This window comes from Protobothrops mucrosquamatus, unplaced genomic scaffold, assembly GCF_001527695.2.
Source record: "Protobothrops mucrosquamatus isolate PMUCROS unplaced genomic scaffold, P.Mucros_1.0 scaffold131, whole genome shotgun sequence".
NCBI classification, from domain to species: domain Eukaryota; kingdom Metazoa; phylum Chordata; class Lepidosauria; order Squamata; family Viperidae; genus Protobothrops; species Protobothrops mucrosquamatus.
This window is the reverse complement of record NW_015386498.1, coordinates 118,290-139,548: the sequence shown is the minus strand read 5'-3', so window position 1 is coordinate 139,548 and position 21,259 is coordinate 118,290. Positions and strand designations below refer to the sequence as shown.

Here is a 21,259-nt window from a genome sequence, read left to right as displayed (position 1 = left end):
CTGATGCCAGCGATGTGGCTGTAGGAGTGGTCTTATTACAGAGAAATAAAGAGGGACAATTGCAACCTTGTGCTTACATCTCTAGGAAATTATCAGAGACTGAGCAGAGGTGGGCAGCTTGGGAGAAGGAGGCCTATGCCGTACGATGGGCTCTCCTCACTTGAAGGCATTTCCTGGAAGGGAATAAAATACCGCTTCAAGTATGGACTGATCATAAGAATCCTGAAGCGATGAAAACTCCCAAGAAACTCTCACCCAAACAAGCAAGGTGGTCCCAACACTTTCATCGTTTTGATTTCACTACCCCTTACCTCCCTGAGGAAAATAATTTTTTAGCAGATGCATTGTCCAGACTACCACAATATAACAGCAAGAAAGCAGAAGTGACTAAATCATTTTTACATCCTCATCAATTAGCAGCCCCTGTAACCACCAGGGCCCAGTTAAGACCTGTGGCTCCTATCGGAAAAACTTTGTTGCAGGATTTTAAAACTACGTTAGAGACCGATGAGTGGTTTTGGAACCATAATAACCTGTGTGTGTTTAAAAATGGATTAGCCTGGATTGCAGGAAAACTTTATGTCCCAGATGCCCTAAGACTTAAAGTAATGCAAGCAGGGCATGACTCGAAAACTGCTGGACATTTTGGATTTGTTAAAACTTTACATTTCCTTAAGAGGCAATTTTGGTGGCCTGCTTTAAAAAAGGACATAGAAACCTATGTAGCCAGCTGCCCCACATGCGCAACAGCTAAACGCTGGCAAGGGAAATCTCTAGGACTGCTACAACCGGTAGCAAGTCCGTCAGCATCCTGGAGAAAGATCTCTATGGATTTTATCGTGGAACTGCCTGAAAGTGTTGGAAACACTGTAATTTGTGTCGTAACGGGTTTGTTCTCTAGACAAGTTCATTTCATTCCATGCTCTAAGATCCCAACTGCAAAGACTTTAGCTAAACTCTTTGTGCAAAACGTATATCGATTTCATGGTGCCCCACAATGCATAATTTCATACAGAGGGGTTCAATTCACTTCTAAGTTCTGAAAAGCTTTTCTGGACTTGATGGGTTCTAGTCAAGGGCTGTCATCTTCCCATCTTCTTCAAACGAATGGGGGGACAGAAAGACTGAACTCAGTTCTAGAACAATACTTGACATGTTTTATTAATTATCAGCAGGACAATTGGTCTGACCTGTTGCCTTTTGCTGAAGTTGCTTATAATAATGCTGTGCATTGCAGTACAGGTTTCACTCCATTTCAAGTAGCTAATGGTCAGACTTTCATAGCCATGCCTGAACTCCCTACCAAGGAACCTGAAATTTCCTCCTGCAGGAATGGATTAAACAGTTGCAGAATACCTGGCCAGTAGTCAGGAAAGTTTTGGATGAAGCCAGAGAGACTTATAAGGCTCAAGCCGATAAACGGAGAGTGGAGCAAAAGCCATATAAAGTTGGGAACAGGATATACCTCTCCTCAAAGTATTTGCAATCTTTACAACCTTCAAAGAAGTTAGGCCCTAAATTTGTAGGACCTTTCCCTGTCAAGCATATCATCAACCCTGTGATGGTTGAATTGAACTTGCCAAAAAACCTACAGCAAATCCACCCTGTCTTCCACTGCAGCTTGCTCAAACCAGAGGTTACCTCTAACCTTAGAACTCCTGCACCTCAGGTGTCCACGCCTATCATGGTTGAGGATGAACAACACTTTGAAATTAAAGATATCTTGGATTCTCAAAAACATTATGAGGTGACACAGTACCTAGTAGCCTGGAACAACCTTTCTTCCTCCCAGAATGAGTGGGTATATAAGCATGTTAGAGCCCCTAGACTTCTCAAACGTTTCTATACTAAATATCCTGATAAACCTGATTGATATATCTGTATTGCTTCTTTTCCCCTTTCCTTTTTCTGTTTTCTAGATCGATTTCCTGTTCTTCTAGAGGGGGGCATATGTCAGGTCCTCAAATCCTTATTGTTTTCCCTGCATAGGTGCTCTTCTTTGGGGCCTGCCATTCTACTGGGAGGGGGAGGATTTACTTTCGCTTGGGATAACTTTCGCTTTCTGCTTTTCCTCTCCCTCCCCTATCCACTTGAAAAAAGACTGTGTCTCCCTTATCAGGGAGACAGCTATGGAGAAAAGAAACTGGAGAAGACCTTGAGATGCGCGCCAACTGTGCCAGTTACCCAAATATCGTACCACCTGTGGATTGGCTGGATTTCAAATGGAGACTATGACTTTGGTGGGAGGAGGAAGATTGCTAGTTTAACTATACCATTTAGGCAAGCTTTTCCCTAGATCTCGCCTTGACTTCCCTACTGTCACTAACCCCTAATAAAAGTTCCTTTTGAGACAATGCCTGTTTCAAGAGTTCTGCTTTCTTGGATGGTTAGCTGAGGTGAGTCCTTACATCAGTCTTTTTTTTTTTTGAAAAATAGGAAAATGCATGCAGAATTTAACAGACAGAATCAGGGGAACGTTTATAATCATTTCCACAAACTGCAGTCACCTATGAGATTTGTAAATAAGGATATATTTCATTTCATCTTTACCATATATGAACAACATATGGCTTTCCAGTTGTTACTAAATGCCAATTACCATCAACTTTTTTGAATATGCTCCATGATAACCTATAACAAGAGAAGGAGGATATATTGTCCATATCCTTCTCATTGCTTTTCATAACCTCACAATAATTGAGATCATACTGAGAGACAATTGGGTCATTTGTAGCACTTTACTTCACCATGGATTCCAACCAATAGATCACATTTATTTTCATTGGTCACTGCAGATGAAAAATATGATTATAGAGACATTAATAATGATAGTTAAATTTTTAAAATATTATCAAAATTTAAAATTCTATTTAAAGCAGATAACTTAAGCTGTCTTGAATTAAGAAAGTAAAATAAAAATGCTTTAGTATTCTATTAAAATATTATGTGTTTCAAGAATTTGAAGAAGGATGTGATTAATTTCTCTTTATTTGATTTTATTTTAAATATTGTTTTGTATATCTAAATGTTGTATATCAGGCTCCCCCAATGTACTCACCCTTGAGAAAAATCTATTGTCACAACCAAGCATATTTAAAGCCTTGAGATAAAATATCTTAAATGTATTTAAGTCTTCGTGGAACTGTGACCACTGTATGATCCCATGTTTTCCAATTTTGAGACAGGGTGAAAAATCTCTATTCATATTTCCATACTATATTACTATCATAATTTTCTTTTTACTCTTCCCTCCTTCTCTAACATTAGTTTTATTTAATATGCTTCACTTGAGAAACAAAAGTAGTCTAGAACAGGCATGTCAAACTCGTGACGTCACATGATGTCGTGCAACGTATTGTGACTTTTTCCCCATTGCCGGCAATGGGGTGGGCATGGTTCGGCATGACGCATCTGGCTCACGGGCCGGCAGTTTGACATGCCTGGTCTGGAACTTGTAAAAAAACTTGTAATGTGTCTTTCACATTAAAAATAAACCACTTTTACCTGGTTTTTCCACTTTGATTACTTCAGCTCCAAGATCCCCGAGGTTCATAGTGGCAAAAGGTCCTGCAAGTACTCTGCAACATTTAATAATGAAATTTATGCATGTATGTATAAATTTATTTATTTTATAGGATCTATATGGCCACCTATCTCATATAATTATTCTAGGCAGCTCACAACAATCCATAAAACATGGCTAAAAATAAGACAGCCCTTTCCCGACACTAGACCAAGAATCCTCTCACATTCTAACTCAATACTTGGGGAAGAGCCAGGTGCCCAGGGCCCTCCACATTAGAGATCCTTGGGAGCTCAGGTGGGAGATTGTTCCAAAGGCCTGCAGCAGCCACCAAGGTACGTCTCTGAGATCTCATCAAATAGCAACATTTAAGGGAATATACGTGGAACGCATCATTCAATCTAACCTAGTCAATCCAGCAAATAGCAAAAATATTATCATTTCTTTTTAAATCAAGAATTTTTTCAAAAATAAAAAAATAAAGGAGGGGGAAAGTAAAAAAAATAACAAGAAACAAAAAAAAATACAAGAAATGAAGGAAAAAGAAAAAAGAATTCAAAATACATTAATTACTTCTGATCTCCTTTCAGCAGATGATTACAATCTTATTGTCCCTCCCCTAAAATGTTATTTTTGTCAAAGACTTTGCTTGAGGCAATTTAAATAATTCTCAAAACAGCATCCAAAGCAGCACAAACCTTGTTAGATCAAGAATTCTTACACCATCAAGTGGCTTCACTGTATCAGCACCTGGTTATGAATAGGAAAATGCTATTATAATCATCAGTTCATTATCAGGCTAATGTCATATTTCAGGGAAAAAATTGTTCACCTTAATTAGCATAATTTGCAACTTCTAAACACACACCATAAAGAGCAAATTTCCTCAAAGACCAGAAGCAGGGGAAACCTCTAGCAATTTTGACCACAATTGTCTCTTGTATTGAAAAACATACTTCCTTGTTTTAGAGAGAAAACTTGGTTTTTAATCCAATTCTGCCATCCTTTGGAAATATGCTTTTATTACATGTGCTAATGTTAAAACTACAGTCAGGCTTTCTTTTGTTTAAATATTTTGAGTGCCTTATTTATAGGGGGGGAATAGTTTTTCTAGCACAAGAGTATAAATTGGCTAACCTATCAAAGACTTTTAAGAGAATGGGAATATTTGATAAAGATATTTATGATTTAGAAAGTAGAATGTTTACTACATTTAAGCATTTGTGTATCAACATTTTTTTAAATGGAAAACTTAATTGTGCTCAAACCCACATTCATTGTTAGATTTTTTAAAAATGGGTATTTTTTGATAGGAAGAAGAAAACCAAGAGTAGCTGAAACAGGTAGCTTTATTTGGGGGTGGAGATACAGGCTTTACATTTCTTTTTGCAACCTAGGATAAAACCATGTCTTTCACCTAAGCACAGAGATGGGTTCCAGTACTACTGTATTTGATCTAAATTAGGAAACAGGATTTTTCAGGACTAGAAATCTGAAGAGAAAAAAAGATACTTTGGAATGTGTTACAGGCATGTATGTCAACTTCTTAAACCAAACATTTTTCTGGTAAAATTGTGTTGCAGTTGCAAAGTGCGTTTTTCCCTTAGAAACTGAACCATTGCATAATTCTGTGTCATATCTTTGATAAAATCCAAGAATACTTGCTCATGTTAGTAATTCAGAGGCAACTCTAGATGCCACCTGAACTTCTTAGATTGTGGTACGACTTAACTCTAGCTTAATTATTCTATTATACACATATAGCCCATTTGAAAACAAAATAGAACTGCCTTTTCCTCTTAACCAGTGTACATAATTTCCACTTTGAAATCCAAATTTCTGCCAACATCATTACCTTTTCTCACCTCTGCTTTCCCTCCTGCTTTTTGTAACATACTATCTGATTAACGAATCTGAAAGTTGTAAAAGTTTAAACATTTTTGTGAACCTTGAGCTAATCTATAAGTATTGCTCTCATATAGATTTTTCTTAAACTCATAACTGCTTTAACTTTTTAACATGGTTTTTTTCAAGCATTGAAGAAAATTTTCTTCAAATCAGAAAAAAAAAGTTTCAAAAACTGAAAGATAGAATCTTCATGCTAGAAATGAAGCAAATTTAAGAAATCCTTTTTAGGTTGCAACTTCCTCCTTTACTTGGGCCTTAGTAATGGCAAGTTATTGTGTTTGAATCATGGTCAACAGAGAAGACATGTGATAGATTTTCCTGATTTTACCCCCTCCCCCATATGCCAAAAAAATCAAGTGCTAATTGCTTTCCCTTTTTCAGGGACAGATTTTTGGAGGACTGGTTTTAAAAAAAGACAGCAGTTTTTTGAGTCACCTGAAAGAAAGGAGAAACTTGACAGAACTCTTGTTGATTTTGTCAGCTTAAGCCAAAAAAAAAATATTTCAAAGTTCCACTATACTTAAATACTCAAAGAAATAGCCAGCATTTCATTAAACCAAGCAATTTAAAAAAAAGAAAAGATCCAGCTTTTTATGGAAAGCAGACTGACAGCTCAGTATAAAATGGTTATTCAGAACACAGAGAAGGGACGGGGTGAAAGTGTGAATTGTATAAGAGGACCAGACTGCCCTGTTTATGCCAGTGGAAAGCGTTGAAATACTACTGTTGAAAAAAAGCAATATAATTTCAGAGAAGATCATCTTTCTAGCAGCATAAAGGCAGAATGTGGAAAATGTCATCAATTCCTGTTTCTGCAGAATGGTAAGTGGTCTAGCATTACATTGGAGATTGAAAGAATCTACCTTGTAGATTATTGTAGAAGAATGGTTAGATCTGGATCCACTGTTAAAATGTAGATCAGCCAACATTTCTAAAGCCAAGAGATGCATATAGCTTTTGAGTTACATACTCGGGAGCAAGAGCATGGCAAATAATTGACAATAATTTTAATTGTTTTTAATTTAAATATATTTAAAGTTAAATATTGCTAATATGGGTATTCTATCCATATTTTATAAATCTTTACTTCTTATACATTTGGAAAATCTCAATTCAGTGAAACTCTTGAAGGAACTCCAAGGAAAGACCTAACACTTCTTGAGGCTACATGAAACCTAGAGGCCTTAGATTATGTAGTTTTGTATTATAAGGATAGTATGTAGGAGAGGTAGTAAAGACCTCTGCCATAGGACTTGCACAGCTTTTCTGATTCTGCTGGAGTACCAGTTTAGATAAACCAGTTTTCTGATTCAATAAGGCAAATTTCATGTATTCTGGTTAATGTAAATGAATCGGTTTAATTGCACCATTGGTAATCACTTAAATCCATTATCAAGCATGGTGACGCAGTAATTAGAATGCAGTATTGCCAGTTAATTCTGCTCACATTGCCAGGAGTTCAATTCCCTCAATCCTGACCGGCTCAAGGTTGACTCAGCCGTCTATCCTTCCAAGATCAGTAAGATGAAGACCCAGATTGTTGGGGGCAATATGCTGACTCTGTAAACGGCTTAGAGAGGACTGTAAAGCTCTATGAAGCAGTATGTAAGTCTAAGTGCTATTGCTATTGTTATCCTCTGCCTCTCTCCAAGAGAAGCCCCAGCCTTATTGTTCTGGAGAGAGATAAAATAGAGACCTATAATAAGCTGCTTAAATTCCTATAGAAAAAGTGGGAATAAAAATTAATAAAATAATAAAATTAATAAACAAGTCATGTTGAGAATATCAGTCTCTATTACAAAGTGCAGTGCTGTAAAGATTCCCACAATCCAAAATCAGCTCCTGATGACTTCAAGGCTGCATAAGTCCATAACTGCTTTCTTTTCAGATGTTTTTTTCCAACTTCTTAGACTAGTATACAATATTAGGATCTCATTAAAGGTCTTCCAGCCAAATAAAGCCAAGTATTTGCTTAGCTTTTTTAGATCAGTCAAGATTAGCTATATGCTGAGACTTAACTGGGCATAAACTTGTGTTAATTATTTAATTATTTGTTTTCTTGCAATGAATATTTAAGGCATTCCATGTAATTTGTAAAAACATTGTAATTTAGTTGGAAATAATTCTCCAGTTAAAGCAGTTGTTTTTTTTAGGTAGCAACTGTAAGCATTATTTTCTATTCAATATATCCAGTTACCCTCAGCACACATTTCAGAGATGATAACTTATAAAATGTAAGCAAAGAGAACCCTGCCTTTTTTTTATAGAAATCCTATCTTTTGTTGACAGATGACTAACCCAACGATTTGCATTTCCAAAATAAGGTTTGCTCAACTTCCCCCAAATTTGCAACAATTATGATCTCGTTTGAATTTGATTATGCGCCATCAAGTCGTTTCCGACCCTAGGGACCACACAGCTAAGATTTTCCTCATGAATCGCTTCAATTTATTATATTCTGTTACAAATTAAAGATTCTGAAATGGGGTTTCTCCCGAATGCTTTCTCTAAGCCAGGGTAGGCAACCTTGGCTCTTTTATGACTCATGGACTTCAACTCCCAGAATTCCTGAGTCAGCAGAGTTGAAGTCCATGAGTCATAAAAGAACCGAAGTCGCCTACCCCTGCTCTAAGCTCTCATCTGCTGCCGTGTACAGTTCCTTATGATCGCGTATCACAACCTTTGGCAAAATGTTAATGCTACCTGGAATGTTTAAATATGTTTAAGGAAAAATGCTACCTGGATGGCGGCAGTTTCCCTGTTGCAGCCCCCTGAAAATGCCAGGACAGGAGGGAAGTCGCAAGAGTTGAGAGAAGCCCAGGGGACCGAGAAAGGAGCCAGCGCCATTAGCCAGCGGCGAGCATAGGCCTTTCCTCAGATGGTATATAGTGCGGCTGCTTCTTCCCATCTTAGCCCCCAACATGCCGGCAGCTGACATTGGCCACCGCTGAAACCGACTCGCGAAGCTACGGGAGGACAGACATCAGCACTCCAAAAAACTTTGGACTCTTGTACAAAGTCTTCAGAGGCATGTACTGCGCAGACGTGGTGGATATCTTGTTTCAGCCTTAGCTGAACTAAGCGAGGCAGTCAGGGAGCAGTGAAATGACGCAAGCGCGAGTTTTCAAGCTGTGTCTAGGAAACTGTCTGCTAAGAAATGGTTTCCGCCTCTCTTTTTTTTAACATCGTTGAAGATCTATCCGTTTTAGGTACCATTAGAATGGAGTAGCCTGCAAGCCTGAGAAAAATGCTACTTTTTCTTGAGGCAACTACATGCCAAAGCAGATAGGTTGTTTCTCCATCAAGTTTCCCCATAACCGGGAACAATCCGTTCCTAACACCCATCACCCACGGCAAAGTATAAAGGGGAGCTTAGAAGCAAACGAAGAAAAATAGAAAAATACGGTTGCAGTTTTGTCGCCCACTTGTAGTCCCCCTTCCAGACTGATCGACCAGCAAAACATGCAAAAGGGACCTTATAGCCCACGCACAGTCAACTCGGAAGCTAATCCCTCCACTTTCGTTCCAAAATCGGGTGCGTAGATTTGGAATGCGAGGTCCAAGTATTGCGCAATTTAAAGAGAAATTCTGTACAAGAAAACACTAGAAATTGAGATACTACTTGGAAGCATAGCAAGAGGCCATCATACAATTCCAAATGCACTAAAAGAAAAACTCTCCCTGGGAAGATACTGGAAAAGATAATCAAAAAACAGATCTGCAAACACATCTAGAAACAAAGTTATAACTAGAAGCAGCACAGGTTTGTTAAAAACTGATCATGCCAAACCAATCTTATTTTATTCTTTAATAAGGTAACTAAATTGGTGGACCAGCAGAATACTGTGGACGTGGTATACTTGGACTTCAGCAAGGCATTCGACAAAATAGACCACAACTTACTTCTTGGAAAGCTTAAAAAAAGTGGGATAGACAGCATCACCATCAGATGGATTTTTAATCCATGACCAACCCTGCCCTCAAAGAGTAGACCTTAATGGTACTACATCTTCATGGACGGAAGGAGTGGGGTACCAGTACTCTTCAACATCTTCATAAATGACCTAGATGAGGGAATAGAAGGGGAACTTACCAAATTTGCAGATGACACTCTAGATCACGGGTGTCAAACTCGCCACATCACGTGATGTGTCATGACGTATCACGACTGCATTGCCAGCAATGGGGTGGGCCAGCAGTTTGACACCCCTGCTCTAGATCAAGATCCAGAGTAATCTTGACAGACTTTTACACTGGGCCCTATCTAACAAAATGAAATTCAATATAGAGCAAAGTAAAGTCTTACTCTTAGGCAAGAAAAACCAAAAGTCCACATATAAATTGGGTGAAACCAGGCTTAATAGCAGCAACTGTGAAAGGGATCTTGGAATCTTAGTGGACAATTAAATATGAGCCAACAGTGTGCCACAGCAGCCAAAAATGTCAATGCAATCCTAAGTTGCATTAACTGAGGGATTCAATCAAGATCACGTGAGTTACTAATATCACTCTATAAAGCCTTAGACCACACCTAGAATACTGCAATAAATTTTGGTCTCCACACTATAAAAAAGATGTTGAGACTCTGGAGAGAGTGCAGAGAAGACCACAAGGATGATTAGGGGACTGGAGGCTAAAACACATGAACGGTTGGTTACAGGAACTGGGCATGGCTAGTCTAGTGAAGTGAAGGACCAGGGGACACATGAGAGCAGTGTTCCAATATTTGAGGGGCTGTCACAGAGAGGAGGTGGTCAACCTATTTTCCAAAGCACCTGAAGAACAGACAAGGAATAATGGATGGAAACTGATCAAGAAGAGATTCAACCTGGAAATAAGGAGACATTTCCTGACAGAACAATCACCAATGAATAGAATAGAATAGAATAGAATTGAATAGAATAGAATAGAACCTTGGAGAACCTGTACCATTTCAGACAGGTGGCTATCTAGTCTCTTAAAAACTTCCAAGCTGTTCTACTGGTTAATTGTCCTCACTGTTAGGAAGTTTCTCCTTAATTCCAGGTTGCTTCTCTCTTTGATCAGTTTTCAACCATTGTTTCTTGTCCTGCCCTCTGGTGCTTTGGTGAATAACGTGACCCCATCTTCTTTGTGGCAACCCCTCAAATACTGGTATCATGTCACCCATTTCTTTTCTTTAGACTAACCAAACCCACGTCCTGCAGCTGTCTTCATATGTTTTAGTCTGCAGGCCTTTGAACATTTTAGTTGCTCTTCTCTGAACTTTTTCCAAAGTCTCAACATCTTTTTTGTAGTATGGTGACCAAAATTGATTGCAGTATTCCAAGTGTGGTCTCACTAGGATTTTATAAAGCGGTACTAATATTTCACATGATCTTGATTCTATGCCTATTTATACAACCCAGGATTGTATTGGCTTTTTTGGCAGCGGCTGCACACTGCTGGCTCATAGTCAAGTGATCATCCACTAGGACTCCAAGGTCCCTCTCACAGTTACTGTTTTTGAGCCAGGTTTTGCCTTGTACTTGTACCTTTGGTTTTTCCTGCCTAAATGTAAGACTTTGCTTTTTTCCACATTAAAATTCATTTTGTTGGATACGGCCCATTTTTCAGATTTGTCTATTTCTTTTTGGATCCTGAACTAGTCTTCTGTTGTTGGTGCTTCATCACTGGAGGCTTTCAAGAAGAGACTGGGCTGCCATCTGTCAGAAACGTTGTAACGACTCTTGCTTGGGCAGGGGTTGGACTATATCAGGGGTCCCCAACCCCTGGTTCGTGGGCCAGTACCGGGCTGCGGCATGCCAGCAATTGGCACAAACAAGCCCCATCCGCGGGATGCAGGCAACACACAAAATCAGCCCCCCCCCCCTATGGTCCGTAGAAAAACCGAACCAGTCCCTGGTGCCCAAGATCTTTGGACTAGATGACCTACAAGGTCTCTTCCAACTCGGTTATTCTTTTTTATTTCTATTTCTATTCTGTTCATAAATAAATGAATAAAATATCAATTGTAATCAATTATATTGAAACTTTAGGTTTCTACTGCACGCCCATACTAAAAATTTTAATTGGATAAACGTAAACCCATCTAGATTCGACTAATGCATCCTATGTTTTTGCAATATTATAAGAACGCGCAAGTCAATTCACACGGAAGAGACGTAAAGCCTGCAGCATGAAACGGAAGACTCTCGGCGGAGCAGTTTTGAAGGAGGGCAGCAATCGAATTGACCCGGAACTCCTCGTCCTCCGGAGTTTACTAGACGAAGGAAATTGGCGGTTGCTGTAACTGCGTTCCCAAGATCGCCATGTACCGGCAAGGCTTCCGGCCTCCCACCCCGCCGTCTTCGGGTGCCTCTGGAGGAGCTTCTCCACAAGGTTACCAAAGCCCTCGCCACAGGTCGCCTTACGGATCCCGCTCGCGGCCGTATGACATTTCTCCTCGTTCTCCCCGCTTCCAACCGTGCGGGGATGGTGGAGGCTGGTTTGGAGGCTCGGCTGCGGCGCACACACCCCGTAGGCCCCACAGTACCAGCCCTAGGTACCTGGCTCCCTACAGTGGCGGCAGGTCCCCCGGAGGAGCGTTTCACCACCAGCAGCTCTTCAAGCAGCCGCCTTCGGGGGGCTACCAGAGATACAACCAGGTATTTGCTGGGGGGGGGGGGGTAGACATAACCGGGGTCGTTCACGGTTCAGCCGTTCGGGCCTTGCGCGCCTGAAGTGAGGAGGTCCTTGGTGCTCTCTGAGCTTGGTAATTGCGCGTAGAATTGCACGCCTGTTTAATTTCCAGTCAACAGACATGTTACATTCAATGACGCCTTTTAACATGAGATCGCAATTGTTCCAACTACTGTCATTCTAAATGCTTATAGATCGGAGTAAGTCCGAAACTTAGTAAGCCGTCTTTACGAATAAACGGGTTTCTGTTAAGCTGGGGCTCTGCAAAAAAACTGAGGAGAATCACCGTATTTATTAATCTCTCAAGACCTGGAGGATCCAACCATTAGATATATAAAACAGGCCTAGGCAATCTATTCCTTAAAATATATAACAACCAGTTGGGATAGCCACAAGTTCTGAGGGCTTTTTAAATGTGTTTTAATTCTTTTTTCTGTTTGTTGGTAGGCAAACCTTCAGCCCAGTGGTATAGGGTTCTGATCACTTCCATTTTGTGATCAAAAGGCTTCCTATGCTTTTTTTCCCCACCTGCAGACTGAGCTGCCTCTTACAGACCATTACGTAGGCTGCAGAACTTCCTTCTGTCTCCCAAAATCATTCCCACATTCCATTACAGTATGTGACTGCTATAGAAGAGATTAAAATAATCCATTTTATTCAGTCTGTCATTTTATTTCAGCAGCACAGATCTTTTGAAAAGTCACATTTATCTGGCCAAGTATCAGTGTAGCCTAGACAACGTAGAAATTGACTAAACAAACTATAAAGTATATAGCAATACATCTAAAATTATAACAATTTTGGAAGTAAAAATTAATGTGGTTGGTCATTATGCAGTTTGGATAAGGCAATTAAATTCATTTATTTATTTAGGAAATTTTTATGGCCACAAACTCACAGCTATGCTAGGTGACTTACAAGCAATAAAAACGCAATGTAGAAAATTTTAAAAAATAAAAACAATAACCCCCGCACAATAGTGATTATTTGGAATAAAGGAATAGTCACATTATTGACCTAAAGTATATAGTACTTCTAATACTAAAAATCCATGGAATTGTATTTAATATTGTAACTAGACAGATATGATGATGCATTGAAAAGGAAGAAAAATACATAAGGAAGAATTATGATTTAGCCTAAAAGTTCAAATCCTATTATAATGACTATCTGTGGAGTACTTGGTGCTCTCTAATTTCATTTGGATAGTGTTGTTGCAAGCAAACAACAAAATTCAGAGGACCAAGCATTCCACAGTTCAGCTTGGAACTACAGATAATCTCTTTTATATGTTTTATTTATCTTTATTGATACAATGACTTAAGACCAAAATCAGAATCAATCTTGTCAGTAAGGCTATAATATTTTGGATCAAAATTCAAGCACATAGCAACAGGCATGTATTTATGACAGTTGCAGCATCCTGAGGTCATGTGATCACCATTTGCAATCTTTGCAGCCAGTTTGTATAAACAAAATCAGTCAGAGAATCCAGATTTGCTTAATAACCATGGCAAAATCAGGTGTGACTCACTTAACAATTTCCTTGCTTAGCAGTGGAAATTTTGGTCCAATTTGGAAATTGTAGTTTTGTCTGTAATGATTTGGGTCATTCTAAAGTATGTGTTGCTAGTATTAGAATGATCAATAGTGAGGAAAATTGAGAGGAATATGGAATTCCTTTTCTGCTCTTTGGTATCTCCTGCTAATAGATGATTTAAAACACATTGTTCACCAGTCCAAAAATGAACAAAGATTGATATATTTGCTTGCTATTCTTTTCCCAGTACATTAAAGTTCTGAAGAGCTTTGCTTTTTCTAACTCAGTTTAAGAACCAGTACAAAGAACGGTTGGTAGTAAACTGGTATTTCAGCTTTAAAGTAAATTAAATTATCTACCTGGTGATTTTTATGAAAGAGTATCTTTAGTTAGCAATTACTATATAAATATAATTACTAATTATATTTCCTCTTAAAAAGTAATTTAAAAATATATTCCAATTTTTTTATTAACATTCTAAAATGTATAGGCCCATTCCATGCTTAAAGTTATTTTTTAAAATACAAAAAGTGAGAGAGAGACCGTCTAAACTGGGAGGCACTTTGTGGCTTATTCAACTTATAAGGATGTTTACCTGAAAAAGCATTTAAAGATTACTTAATTATGTAAGATTAAATTCTGATTCATTGGCAATTAATCTTGTTAAATGTGCCTAAGTTTAAATACAGTGTAGATAATATTTAGATGAAGCTATCATCATATTCTAGATCAGAGTAGTGCAGAACTGTAATAATTCTAAAGGATTCAAAAACTTTATTTCACCACTGTTCATTTAACAACCAAACATCAAATGCCTTGGCGGTAGTATTATACAATTAAACCTAAGGAAAATAAGATACTTATTAGGTTTAATTGATACTATATGCCAAGGACATTTCATATTGTTTTAGTGCGCACATTTAATGATTAATAAAAATAAACCTTAAACCAAGGTCATTTTTCTCACAAATTTATTTAAAACGTTAATTCTCTGTAATTGTGAATAAGATCATTATCTTTGAAAGGCAGCAAAGATTCTAAATCCTCTACCTTAAAAAAAGTGATTGTTTTGTTTAAATATTGTAGGTATGCAGATATAGAGATGAAATATAGGAAATTACTTTGGTCTGTTTTATGAGACAACATACAAGATTTCAGGAGTATTTTGTGCTGTATCTATTAATGGCAAAAGCTGAATATAGGTGCTAGGTTACCATGTCATGGTTAACATAAACTATGACTTATAAGCATAATGTCTGAGATAAAATATTATCCACAGCCAAAAAGTGTGTGTTATTCCAACTAATGATTGGCTTCAGAGAACATAATAAATTAAAACCATACAGACCGCACTACAGGTAATCCCTGAGTTACGAGCATTCACTTAATGCTCGTTCGAAGTTACGCAATAAGCGCCTCCTAGTATTTACGAGCAAGTCCCAAAATCATGAATATTGCAACACCATGGCAGTTGTTCACCCTTATGAATGACAGCAGAGGTTCTGCAACATTCGCCCTATTCCTTCCCACTCTTCATAACTGCTTTCTCCTCCCTTTCTGCCCCACCGGATACACTCACCTTGCAAAATCTGTCTTTTCTCTGCTGCGGTTTCTTTCCCTTTGAGGGAGGGGAGAGTTGGCTTGGAAATGCTTTTTGCGCTGACAATGGAAGCTCCTGGGTGCCATAATATCGCACAAGTTCAAACACAAATTCTCTGCAAAAGACATCATGGCCCCCAGAAGCTTCCATTCTCGGGGGGGGGGGGATTGTTTGCTTTGTTTGCATGCCTGTGGGGCAAAGTGTGGAATCGGAGTCGGCCGGGTGCAGGAAACAATGCTGTCCATTGCTCAGGTGTGCTGCTCGCTCGCATGCACCGGCCTTAGTTTGAGGGCAGAAACAAAGCCTTCAATTGAGCGGGGAGGTATCGCAGAGCCAGGCCCCTTGTACATGCGTCCAAGCCGCCGCTGACGGCGGCACTGACTACCTGAACAGCCATGATCCCATCTCCCCAGCCAGCCAGCCACCTCACGCGATCTACTCCTTGCTTGACTGGCTGGCTAGCACAAATCTGATCGCTCTTCTCCTTGTAAACCTCCCCACTCAAGTGGCGGCAGCGGCTTCAGTTTCTCAGCTCCGTCCAAAACGAAGAAAGTGGAGATACAACAGTAGGATTGCTCTCAAGAAGACCCGTGTGCGCTGCTTATTGAGAGCAATCCCACTACTGCGCCTCTGCTTTTTTCCACTTGGATGGAACCAAGAAACTCAAGCTGCTGCCGCTGCTTGAGTAGGTAGAAAAACAAGGAGAGCGGTCAGGATTTGTGCCAGCCAGCCTGCCAGGCAACGAGTAGGTTGAGTGGGGTGGCTGGGGAGGGGGGATCATGGCTGTTCAAGTGGCTGCCAGCAGCTTAGGTTTCTCTGTGGAAAAAAGAGGTGCAGCAACAGGATTGCTCAGTAAGTCCAATGCATATGAGCAAGCAATGCACCAGGGTCTTTTTGAGAGCAATCCTGCTCCTGTGCCTCCACTTTCTTCCACTTGGAGCCAAGAATCATGGTCGCTCAGATGGCTGCTGCCACCAGTGCCTTAGGTTTTAAAGTGACCCTTAGGCACTGAAACACTTTTTATCCGAAGGGAGACTTTGAGGAGACTGAAAGCTCTGCATGGCTACCAATGCATGCTTAGAAAAGGAGCAGAAGGCTTCATTTCCAAGCACCCCATCCAGGCATATGGAGCTTGTAGTCTCTGTTGGGTTTCCGTTCGGATAAAAAGTGTTTCAGCGTCTATGGAGTGCTTCAAAATGCAGACATTTGCTTGTTTTGAAGTGCTCCATAGGCGCTGAAACACTTTTTATCTAAACGGAGACCTGACAGAGACTGCAAACTCTGTATGCCTGAAATGGAGCACTTGAGATGCTCCATTTCTAAGCATACATTGGCAACCATGCGAAGCTTGCAGTCATCTGTCAGGTCTTTGTTTGGATAAAAAGTGTTTCAGCACCTGTGGGGCATTTGAAAACGAAGCAAATGCTTCGTTTCCAAGCACCCCATAGGCACTCAAACTCTTTTTACCCAGACGGAGACCTGACAGAGACTGGAAGTTCCGCCTGGCTGCATTTGCATGACAGAGCTTCCAGTCTCCCGTCCTGGTGAAAATTATTCCGGCAGTGGCGGAAAGGAGTTGGGGGCGGGAGCAGAATATAGGCACTGCAAACATGGCAAGAGTTCAGGCTGCCATTCAGGATGGGTGCCTGAACTCACGTGATATTATGAGCACCCAGGAACTTCCATCGATTCTCCTCTCCCTCAAAGGCAGAAACTGCAGCAGAGAGAAGACGGACCTTTTCAAGGTAAGTGAATCTGGCATGGCAGGAAAGGAGTGGGAAGCATGAGATATCTTATCTTAGTCGGGGAGGCCTTGGCCTGTTCCATCACTAGCCTCCCCCCCATGGCCTTCCCCACCCTGAGATACCTCATGTTCACTTAACGAGCCATGCGAGTGTTAACAAGTAGGGAGTGATCTTGTTCAAGATACGAAATTCACTCCCACAAATTCTCAAGTTACGAATGGAATAGGCAGGCTCCATTTCATTCGTAACTCGAAGACTACCTGTACAACCTTCCTCACTTAATGACAACAATCCATTTCTTAAATCAGAATGGTTGCTAAGCAAACACACGATAGAAGGAGACACTGCAAAAATCCCAAGCTACTGCCATCTCATTTAGAGGCAGCTATGCGAAAGTTATTCTCACTCTGTTGTACATTCTGGTCAGGCACATAAAATAATGTATTGTGTACAGGAATATATACACAATGCTAGACCCTCCCAAGTCCAGAGGGGAAATTCCATTGAAGGCTATGGAGAATAAGAAGGCTAAGATCCTGTGGGACTTCCAGTTTCAGACAGGCCTGTATTAGCCGATCTGTCAGACATGGTAATTGACAAGGACCAGATCACTGCAGTGGTAGTGGTACCAAGTGAGAGCAACATCAGGAAGGAGGAATATGAGGGAACCAGAAAAATTTATATATCTTTATATCAACTAATTTGTTTTGAAATCTTAAAAATAGAGGTATTTATAACTTTCTTTACTTGTTTTAATATGTCCTTGAGGCCTTCTTAGTATTTTTCTTTGGTTATAATTTTCTTAGTATTTTTCTTTGGTTATAATTTTCAAGTGAGAATATAAAAAAACAGGTAATAACTACTGTGTACAATAACTGTGTACAAACTACATATTTTAGGATGGATGGAAGTATTGAAGAACTTATATATAGCTGATACTGAATGAAAAAAATATATACATATAAATTTTAACTATGTTCTTTTATTTTTCTTCATGACTTTTCTCAAAGGGATCACCCCGAATATCGACTCCATTTGGTACACCCCATGGGAAAGAGAAAACACTGTCCAATGATGATGTGGAGAATTATTATAAATCTTCAATGCTTGAGGACCCATGGGCAGGCCTAGAACCTGTGTCTGTTACTGATGTTAACCAACAATTCAACCTTGAACAAGCAACACATTGTGGTAGAAAAGGAAGATATTTCAGCTAAAGAACTTACAAGTTAAATAATGTTTGTGAGATACTGATATGTTTGTGAGATACTGATATGTTTGTGAGAAACTGAAATAAAATTGCCTTTCTTAAGATGATCATTACACAAGTATATGGGGTATATTTTTAATTTCCATATTTTTGTTCTGTCATTTTGACAAGATTGAATATTTTTATACTAAAAGAAAGAAGATACTTTACACTTCTGAATATACAGAAGAGAAATACTAAGAATACATTCTTAGCCATCATTGAACTGTTTTGAGATTTTTAAGAGTCTTCCTTGGCAAATTGTTTAAGATTTTAAGCTTCTTGAAAAGATGTCAAAACAAGGACAATTTTAAAGTAAAATAGATCATTTTGTATTACAAATATTTTAGTAGTTTTTGTTAATCATACTTCAACCTACATTATTAAAATCCTTTGGGTTGGGTTGGGTTTTTTTTATAGTTGTGGGCAATGAAATATTTAACATGCTTGTACACTGCATGCTCCCAACAGTGAAATCTATAATCTATACCCTAATAATAGATATGAAAATATACTGTAATAAATGTCATAAAATAGGAGTATCATGCAATCAGAAAAGAAAAAAGCATAGAAACATGGCAATAATAATAATAGTTCAGGACAGCTGATTAAAACAAAGAACATGAAACATAAAGAGGTAGATTTTTACAATTTTCCTAAGAACGGTCTAATCAAATTGTTAATGGAATGAATTCCCCAGCATTGAAACCACCACCAAAAAAAGGTGATACCACTAGACTGCACTTAAACCTCTCCTGGTTGGCATATATAAAAGATTTTCTGGTGAATACAGTAAAAACTGTTCCTTCAAATAGAAATACCTAAGAGATGCATCTGATAAATCATGTCCACTTGCCAGTGCATTTACATAAGCAATAAAGGACAACACAGGATCAAAATGCACCTATAAACTAGGTACCTAATCCTTTTGGGAAAAATAACTCTATTGAGGTCAAGAAAATCTCTATTCAGTTTTGAGACATCTCTACTTATCAGTCCCTTTGACCTGTTAAGTTTCATCATACTGGTCGAACCCAATATGCAGTCTGGTCCAAATAAGAGTAAAGTCAAGGAGTTTGAAATTGATGAAAAACAACAGTAACAGTTGCTATAAATGTAGACCCAATCCTACAATTGCTGGTAGCCTTCCAGTAGTTACATATAGATGTTGAGTATCATAATACAGGTATTGCTTGACTTAAACCACCATTCGTTTAGTGACTTCGAAGTTACAACAGCAATGAACAAAGTGACTTATGACCATTTTTCACACTTACTTCTTGCAGCATCTCCATAGTCAAGTGATCAAACTTCATATGCTTGGCAATTGGTTCATATTTATGATGGTGGTAGAGTCCCTGGGTCATGTAATCACCCTTTGCAACCTTCTGACAAGCAGAGTCAATAGGGAAGCCAAATTCACTTAACAACTGTTGCAAGAAAGATTATAAAGTGAGACAGAACTCAGTTAATTCTCGTTTAGCAACAAAAACTTTGGGCTCAATTGTGGTTGTAAGTTGAGGACTACCTCTACAACAGAATTCTGTGGCATAGATGCACAAGATGAAATGTTGGGTTGCAAGATGAAAAAGGAATCCCTCTGTTCTTTTGGAATCTATCTTCAAGATAGAACAAAACTACCATAGACCTGTGGTCCTGCCTCCCAGCTATCTTTAGAATGATATGAGGATGTTATAGTTGACAGTGTTAAAAGCTGAAATCAAGGATTATAAGGAAAAACTATCCTGTTTACTCAGTAACCATAGGATGACGTGGTCTGAAATTGAATAGAACAATTCCAGAAACAGTTTCATTTGGGAACATTTAGAATCCATCTGCTGCCATTGTTTCAACCATATTGATGAGGAATGATACATTCATAATTCATTACAAGTCTAAAGGTGTTTTAATGTGGAGACAGGAAGAATCTATTGATTATATTTTCAGAGAGAAACATTCCCTAAAATCTTTAACATAGATGGCATTTTCTACCTACTTCAACCAAACCTTCCTGGTCACTATTAGTCAAGCGGGAGCTAGGTCCAAACTCACCCAAACATCTTGTCCACATACTGATAAGAGAGATTAAAATTGATCCAATAATACATAATAAGCCATTGTGCCACTATCATTCTTAGCATTACTGATGAAAGTGATGTCAGTTTAACAATGGATATAAGCAAGATTACCTGAAAAGAATCCATAAAACTTTTGTGTTCACTTGCCAAAAGCACTAGATGATCTTCCAGAGCCTAATCAGTGCCCCTTTTCCATATGAGTCCCTTGAGCAGCGATTACATAAAGAAGTGAAGAAAAGCAAAAATAGGCTTTCTAATGAATTTTAAACTCTACTTAGACATATTTTATTTTTTCTACATGCTTCATCATCTGCAGATCTCTGATAAATAAGGAAATTGGTTTTGTATGGAAATCTACCAATTCAAGGTCTAGCCAACAATCACTAATCGATGATGTAACCAGTTACCAAGTCTTACCCTGAAGGATTACAGCCACCAGTAAATCTTACTCCAACTGAGTTTAGAATTCTATCAAATATAGAGAATGCCAAGCTATCTCTTTAGAATCTAACCCAGCTCAGCATATTTGCAGGCATGGGCTGGTCAACCATTGTAACTTAACCAAGCAGTCATACATTGACAAACACTAAATTCTGACTCGTTTAACCACTGAATATTTTTATTACAAAACCAGGTCTACAGTATATCCTATGAGTAAAGACAGATATTGTGAGACAGACGCATAATAGTCAGGAATGACTATTATGCTTCAGCATAAATTACAAGATTTAGAACTTTCCACCCCACTTTCAAAATCATTTTTACCAGCTCAGGCAGAGATACTTTAGACCAGAGGTCCCCAATCTTTTGGGCACCAGGGACCAGTTCCGTGGAGAGAGGTTTTTCTGAGGACCAGAGGGGTGTGGTTTTGTGTGCTGCCTGCATCTCACAGATGGGGCTTTGTTTATGCAGATCAGTTGCTGGCATGCCACGGCCCGGTACTGGTCCACAGACCG

At 39.0% G+C, this 21,259-nt stretch overlaps 2 protein-coding genes across 2 annotated transcripts in view; one reads left to right on the top strand and one right to left on the bottom strand.

Annotated features, from left to right (window-relative positions):
* SUGCT (succinyl-CoA:glutarate-CoA transferase) overlaps nt 1-8,490 on the bottom strand; it is a 349,587-nt gene extending 341,097 nt beyond the window's left edge. Inside the window, exons 1-3 of the mRNA XM_015813065.1 lie at nt 8,171-8,490; nt 4,222-4,273; nt 3,505-3,578 (exon numbers count right to left, since the gene is read on the bottom strand). Coding sequence (XP_015668551.1) covers nt 3,505-3,578; nt 4,222-4,273; nt 8,171-8,369 — 325 coding nt within the window. The 5' untranslated portion in view covers nt 8,370-8,490. The remainder of the gene's footprint in view (nt 1-3,504; nt 3,579-4,221; nt 4,274-8,170) is intronic.
* A 3,180-nt stretch (nt 8,491-11,670) lies between these two features.
* MPLKIP (M-phase specific PLK1 interacting protein) lies at nt 11,671-18,299 on the top strand. Its single transcript, XM_015813068.1, has 2 exons — nt 11,671-12,057; nt 17,987-18,299. The coding sequence occupies exons 1-2, from the start codon at nt 11,722-11,724 to the stop codon at nt 18,191-18,193; spliced, it is 543 nt and encodes a 180-aa protein (XP_015668554.1). The 5' UTR covers nt 11,671-11,721; the 3' UTR covers nt 18,194-18,299.
* Nucleotides 18,300-21,259: the final 2,960 nt, after the last annotated feature.